Genomic DNA, 7881 nt, shown 5'->3' with positions numbered 1-7881 from the left:
TGCAGTTTCCTGATATCAGGCTTCTTTAATCTATGACCACAGATAACTTGACTTATGGTCTGAGGTTGTATAGCGTACTACAATCACCAATAAAACGTCGTAGTATTCAAATTATGCGACATCAATATGTTAGAGTCTCACGGAAGTTTACGTTTCTGGTAAACTGATCTTTACCTACGAACGGATTCAAAATTAGCGGTTTTATTGCTTTGGTACTGGTTTTAAAACCCAAAATATATATAAAATACGAACACATGTGAATGAAACTTGTAACTTGAAATTTAGTGACAAAACTTTCAATAATGAGATTAGGCCTTCTCTGGCCGTTAAGTTTTTCTGTAAATATTTGTAACCTAGGGTTTCTTTATGAATAGGGGACAGTGTAAAGACATTTGTGACTGGCAAACATGCCCCTAAGTTGCACAAAGTTCTCGCAACACTGGCACATGGCAAATCATACCACAGTTAATAAAGGGTAAAGGAAAGTCACTCAGTTGCGTTGAGTTTTCATTTATTAAATTTCAAATCAAATTTTTCCTCTGATCAAGACCCTTTAACTATTTTGAAAACCTGGGTCGAAAACAAGAACCACTACAATGGCAGACCTAGGAACTTCTGGATAACCTAAAAGGTACATGCCTGTGTCAGAGGTCAGCCATCATTCGTATTACGTAAATCCCCAGATGTCTCCCAGCTTCCATGGGGACATCGGATGGAAATTTTGTAAGCTCTAGTTTAAAGATCACGTCAGTTGGCACGTGTTTATTTTAATTTTAATCTGCTTGCTTCCCAACGATGTATCATTTTACACTATTTGCCCAAAGTCTGTTCAATCGCTATACAGTACAAGATGCGAGGTACAGTGAATAATTCACACTGATGATAGATAAATCATTAACATAAAATTTTAATACCGGAGCGATGCTCATTAATATCATTAATACAATTTGATCAAGTGCATCTTGCACGAATTGTCATTGATGGCATCCGGGCTCCAGATTTCTTATGGAATATAGTACTCCAGTAATATCACGCCCTATATTAGTGATGCCGAGACAACTTTCCTGGTCTTGTGAAAACTATGTAAGGCTGTTGTTATGGTGACATAATCTGGCCTGTTAACGTATAATTGATCACATGGGAGTATTTGCATTTTACCAGATGTATAAACTTTTGTAATCCTATTACTTCTGATTGCGTATATTTATTTCAAATGACTAATCCAAAAGACGGTTTGGTCCTGTTCAGCAGACTTGCGGAGTCATGGGTGGGTGATTGTCCAACTGAAATGCTTTTAAATCTTATAGGAATATGCTCTAGGATACAGAGTACAAAGAGGTTTCGCTGGATGAGTCAGTTCAGTGCCAGACCACAGATCCCTGAATTGTCACAGCCAAAACGGGACAGTTTGTCCCATGCTTTGTGCCTTCACAAAAAATTAGTGCACCATGTATGGACCTCTCACGTACACTTCAGCGGGTGTGAATACATCAATAAATTCCTGCATGTCTGTGAAATATCAGACGTATTCTTGTTACAGTCACTTTTTCCAGAACACTGACTGGCATCTTCAACATTATCGTGGGTCTATGGGTATATCGCATGGCTTGTTAATGTTATAATCTCTTGTGGAGATGCGACACTCTGTTAGCATTAACTATCATGTAGGGTTCTGTCGTGAAACACAATACATATATGAATTTAATTTTCGAACATGGTTATGATGTGCATATCGTTAGCGTTTCATAGTGAACACTGCACCAATTGTAGGGTACATTCACCAAAATATGCTGCCTTAAGTTATGTATTCGCTGTTATATACAACTTGAGGCACCGTGGGGCAGTGGTTAGGGTACCGGTCTTACTGTCAGAGGATGGTGAGTTCGAGACCCGCAAAGTCCAGAGTAACGGAACCGCTGGCGAGTTAGAGACTCAAGCACGGTGTTGTGCCCTTGAGCAAGGCACTTTACTCCTCATGGCTCCATTGGGTAGTGTGTTATGGATAGCTCAGCCTGCAATTGGGCGTTCGCCTGTTGGATGATGGATTGAATAAAATAAAAAATAATAATAATTCCCGTTCGTTCTTTAACTGTGTTGCGTTGGCAATTGCGGATGAGACTAAGTAATGCTGCGGAGCAGTGGAATTTGTGTTGGACTTGGGTGCTTTTTGTTCTGAATTATTTTGTTGTTTGACTCCGCCTTGGCCTTCCGTAAAGTTTATATATTTTCTGGATTCAATCAACCTGAGAATGAAGTCACTCAGGTCAAATGACACATCTGTAGTTATTTAATAATTATGCAAATGCTTAATTTAATGATATCGATCTCTTTCTAATATTCACTATTTCTGTAGAGTCTGTCTCTTCAGTTCTAGTTAATCGTCACGATACAAACATTTTCCCCGGGAAACGTTTCCCATATTTTTTTGTTGTTTTCCTTATATGGCATACATCCTCTGTAGATGTATGCAAATATAATAGTCTGTGCAATACATTTGGAATCCCACCTGTATTGGCGCCTTTGAGCGCCAAAGTTAATTTTCGTCACCTTTATAAAATATATCCCTGTCAATTCTTCTTGAGATTTTTGCTAAAATTTTGATTAAAAAATTGCGGCTGACTCGCAGCGTGTTTGCAAGGTTATATCTGATTGGTCGATTGTCACTATTCACAGCCACTTAGGGAGTCTATTTGTATTGTTTTCATTATATTGGTAAGATTCAGCCACCCAATTGGATAACAGCTTCGAAATCGCTGCGAGTCGGCCCAAAAAGTGTAGCTAATGAAATTTAATATACACTTGGTCAAAAATTATCAAAAAAATTCAGAAAAATTCATAAAAGTTAGTAAAATGTTGCACTAAAATTTTGGTGGGGAAAATTATAGCACTCAAAGGGTTAATGACGCCGACCAAATTTGTCTCATCATGATGTCAAATAGTTATTTTTCAGATTGATGTAATGAAAATCATACATTCAAGCCTCTCATTTTCTAGGTATATCGTCAGTATGCACAAATCACTGATTCCGGCTTTATCCGCCAACTAGTCAACGCCCCTTTCTCAATTTTAATATAATTATTACAAAAACACTAGTCTGGTTCCCTGACCCATTTCCCCGGTAGAGGGCGTGGGGAAATATAGGGTCAGGTACCGGCTAATGTAAACATGGACGCTATTGGGTTAAAATAAAACAAGCTGTGATTGGATGAAAGTAACACTTGTAACTTTTCTCATCTTTCTTGGGTTTCGCACTTTCAGGCTCACTTGACACCAACTTCTTGTTTGTACCACAAAGCCGTGGAGGTAGAAAGAAAGACTTTCTACCTCCATGATTTAGCCACTGTGATTTAGCACACCTCTTAATACTTTTAGAACGTCGACATGATGCCAGGTTGGCATTTTCACGAAATTCGGACACCATTCTATCCATCAAAATCAATCGTCGTTCACAGTTCCAACAAAGTTTGCTTTCAATTAGCTGTGATATCGCAGCAGTACTTGTGGCGTGTATCGAGCGTGCTAGGGTCATTGGGGTCACGCCACAGTCGGCGATGACCTCAATGACCCTAGCGCGTTCGATACACGCCACAAGTACTGCTGCGATATCACAGCCAGCCTTCAATCATCTCTATTTCCCCGTACTTCTTGATTAATCCTTTCAGTTTATGTTTCCCGTCTCGTGTGCCAATGTTTTTGGTTCGGATACCAGTGTTCGAACATAATTCTGATCCAGTCGAATTTTGACCGGCGTTTTCATGGTAGCAGCCATATTTGTTGTAGCATGTTCTGTCAGGTGACTAACCTCCGCCATCTTGAACAAAATTCTGTTCAAGATGGCTACCCGGTACCTGACCCCATATTTCCCCACGCCCTCTACCGGGGAAATGGGTCAGGGAACCAGACTACAAAAACACATAACTGTCGTTTCTACATGGTTTGCTCATGCGCTGTGACCCTCGAGTGACTCACTGTACATATTACATATTTTGTTTACAGTTAGTCGTAATGTGATGTAGTAGATGAGTTACACGACAGTCGAACTTATTTGTGCGCAAATTTCTCTAACAGAATGAGAACCAAAAATTACGTTCTTGACAAGAATATATTGTTGTGAGTTTTTTCGGAAGGTAACTTGTGTCGAATATTGAATCTATGTAGCGGGTCAAATTGCGTCATTCATGCTCAACTGTGCAAACATTACAGTTTCAATATCGATATTACATTTAATATTAAACGTTCGAACAACTGTTGAAGTGACAAATCTACAACTTGCTTTTTGGAAAGGGTGGATCAAATTTTCGTGCCTTTCGACGAAAATGTCATAATTTAAACTCCTAAGGCCTCCTAAGGCCTCCCGTCAAAATGTATTGTATGCATAATTTCACTTATTTGCTGATCAGTGTTTGTTTTGCAGGTTACCCTAAATATAAAAGGTTACGTTGAAAAATTGCCATTTAGGTTCACATGGAATGTTGTTAATGTTGACTCGCTGGGTAAGATGTTGCTTTGGTGAAATAAGTAGTGAACCGATGAATAGGATTAGAGAGACGATATGTGTTATTTTTGATAATATTTTCATTGCTTGTGTTCCAGAAGACAAGTACATACGTTTTCGTCTTCTCCCTGAAACATCTTGAAATACACAGAATGATAGCCTGGCCTACGCAAACCATTGTTCATAATATATAATGTTATTGTTGACAACCGAATTCTACTCCGGACAGTAATTCAGTTGTCAACAGTGGACGATGCACACATACAGACAAGTGGAACACCAGAAGTGTATTTCACAAACATAAAAATTGTGGTGGGAAGTAGATCATAAGAATAGTCGTATGACTTTGGCCAACGTTTAGGTGAGCACGGCTCTACCTCAAAATAATCATAACATTGTTTCTTAACAGAGCTCCAAGGATCTAAAAATGTCGAATTTCAGGTGTATTTAAATATGAGACACGGGGTCAGATGCATAATACACGGTATATTGCGGTGGAAATGACACGTCGCCTCCATTCAATAAATTCGCTGACATCCAACGTGTTACCATCGATCCATTGAAAAAAGCTCTATGCCTTGGTTAAAATAATCCCGTAATCTCCGGGCAAGCTGTCACACGTGTCATAGGGATGTGATTTTTGGTTCAAATTTTATAGCATATAGTCGCTGTTAAACATTCTCCGTTTAGCGTTCCTGTGGCGACCCGGGTTTTAATGACCTCCGCCATGAAGCATAACGGGGTGTTTAGTCGTTGTCTTGTCACTTCATTGTTTACCCTGAATCTCCTGGTGTCCCTGAGTGTTGGCTTCAACGAATTTGAACTTCTGGTGCCGAAGTATGACGCCGTCTCTGACGATGCCAGATACGATATCGACGCCTACGTCAAGTCAAAGTTCTCTAAATCATGTTACGAGGCCAAGCCTGGCGACCTGACCGAGAGAATCCTCCGTCCGACAGCAGATCTCAAGGAGCGTGACTGTGCCCAGCGGCTTCCCCAGGCCATCATCATCGGCGTTCGAAAATGTTTCTCCGGGAGGCTGCTGCAGTTTCTGCGCTTTCACCCATCGGTGGAGATGCGATCAGACCTGGTTCCCCTGGATCTGTTCAGCGGGGCCTACGACAAAACGCTGGAGCTTTACCGCAAACAGATGCCCTTCACGACGAAGCGACAGATGACCATTGAGAAAACACCCGAGTTTTTCATCGTCCCGCACGACGTGCCGAAAATCACCCACGACCTCATCGACCCCAACATGAAAATCATTGCCGTGGTTTGCGACCCGGTTCGCCGAGCTATCGCCGATTACGTCCGAGTGAAATCCGACCGGGATACGTCTTACAGCAGCATAATCGGCAACACCTTTGAAGAAACCGTCTTGCAGGCGGAGCGAGAGGGACATGTCAATCACCTCAACGCCCTGATCGACAGCGGCCTTTACTTCAAACATTTCCTCCGCTGGCTTCACTACTTTCCACAGGAGCAAATGTACCTACTAGACACAAAACTCCTCACAATCGATCCTGCCAAGGAGATGAAGAAGCTCGAAAATTTCCTCGGCCTGCCGCCGTACTTCCAAGAGTCCCACTTCGCCGTCGACGAAAAGGGCGGCCACTACTGCATCGTCTTCCCACAGAAGGTCTGTCTTCAAGGAACTACCAAGAAGCAACCGAAGAAACCCAACGTCGACGACGAAACGCTAAAGACTCTGTATGAATTCTTTGCACCCTACGATCGTTCACTTTCCGACGCCTTCGGACAGAAACTCACCTGGACCGATAATAAATACAACGATGACTGGACAGAGCACTAACGTTAACTGATCCAATAGGAGCGCGAGCTTGGTGACTGGGACCTTTACTAGTAGGTCGTTCTTAACCATGAGAAACATGACTTACTTGGTTTTTTTTTTTAATTTCCGACATACAACATTGTGCGTGACTGTAAACGTCACGTGACTTCACCCGAACAATTAAGGTTCAGAAGCGTGACTTTTAATAACACGTTGGAAAATATGGCAAACTGGCCGCATATTGCTGTAACTGCATGTAATGAAATAGGATTTATGGCGGGGCTGAGGAATAAATGCAAAGAATAACTGAAAGCTTTGCCGGAGATTTCACTCGCAGCGGGTAGTGATGGTATAGTTGTAGTAATTCACATGAAACCCGCCCTCACCCATCGACAGCAAATGTAAGTTTTGTCGCTGTTGTTGTGGGAACAAATGTTGAACCGTAAGGTAGTATGCGCCTCGAAAGTAAAGGACTTAACTTTTGCTCAAACTTCCCTCGATGAGGAAGTACTCTTGCCAAAAAACGAAAAATGCGAAAAATAGTTTCCGACTTGCGAAAAAACTAAGACGGTAAAATTTTTCTTTCTCCAAGAGCTTTAAAACGAGCCCCAACAAATGGTAGACAAGGAAACAATTGTGAAAATTTGAGAGTTCGAATATCTGGCCCCCGAGGCGCATTCTTCTTTAAACGTAGAATTGAGATGTTTCGGCAAACGGAGTGGAACTTCATCAATGTGCGAGCAAATTTTAGGGCTTCGTATATATTGAGGACGACCCATTGAAAGACAAATCTTCTGTTTACACAAGACACTTACAATGACGGAGATGGTTTAACTATGGTGACTGACAAATCACAGTGTCTTTACTTGTAGTCCTGCCTTTTCCACAGGAAGGCCAAATATTTTTTTTTGTTTCTCACGACAGCATTTCATTTTGGATATCAAAATATGTTTTGATGCCCATTTTCAAACCTCTTTGTTTTTTCATAGACGATAGTAATGTGACATGAAACGGAGATAAACTTTATTGCGTCAAGGTTTAGACGTGTCAGTGTATTTGATGATGGGTGAAATTACCCATCATGCGTCAGTGAATTATATAAATAAAGGCACGACCACTATGACAAGATCGATGAGCCGAACGTATTAAGTTTGTTACGATTGGTCTGTGGTGACCTCCCGCGACCTGACACAGGGTAGCGGATATTCATGAGTGATCCGTCATCAAACACATTCCTGCATTCACTTTTTAGGTACTTGCCTGCACCGTGTTCCAATTTTTATAACGAATTAATTAGGGCTTGACACTACGCATGCCTCGTAATTATTCAACCGGATAATCCATCGATGGATTACGTCCATCGTAATTCATGTCGACCGTCAGAAACGTCATTTGCCGTTCCCATGGGTGAGATTCAGCCAGCTGTGATTTCATATGCACTGTACAAGCATACAGGATGATGAATTAATTTTCAAATCAACATTTTTTTTGGATAGATTTTCTGTAAATACCCCAAACATATCCTAATAAATGTATTTGTATGATAGAAGACATTCATGTGAAATGATAGAACATGTATATACGCACATAAACA

At 41.0% G+C, this 7881-nt stretch overlaps 1 protein-coding gene across 1 annotated transcript; it reads left to right on the top strand.

Moving 5' to 3' along the window:
* Positions 1-5222: 5222 nt before the first annotated feature.
* On the top strand, positions 5223-6308 carry LOC139116323 (heparan sulfate glucosamine 3-O-sulfotransferase 5-like). The gene has a single exon (XM_070678956.1). It carries the CDS (start codon positions 5223-5225, stop codon positions 6306-6308), a length of 1086 nt encoding a protein of 361 aa, XP_070535057.1.
* Positions 6309-7881: the final 1573 nt, after the last annotated feature.

The sequence above is a fragment of the Ptychodera flava genome, chromosome 17, assembly GCF_041260155.1.
Source record: "Ptychodera flava strain L36383 chromosome 17, AS_Pfla_20210202, whole genome shotgun sequence".
In the NCBI taxonomy this organism is placed as follows: Eukaryota; Metazoa; Hemichordata; class Enteropneusta; family Ptychoderidae; genus Ptychodera; species Ptychodera flava.
Note: the sequence above shows the minus strand (reverse complement) of the source record. Positions and strands in the feature narration are given on the sequence as shown.

Coding starts and splice junctions, on each gene's coding strand:
- LOC139116323 (XM_070678956.1), top strand. CDS start 5,223: ATGAAGCATAACGGGGTGTTTAGTCGTTGTCTTGTCACTTCATTGTTT.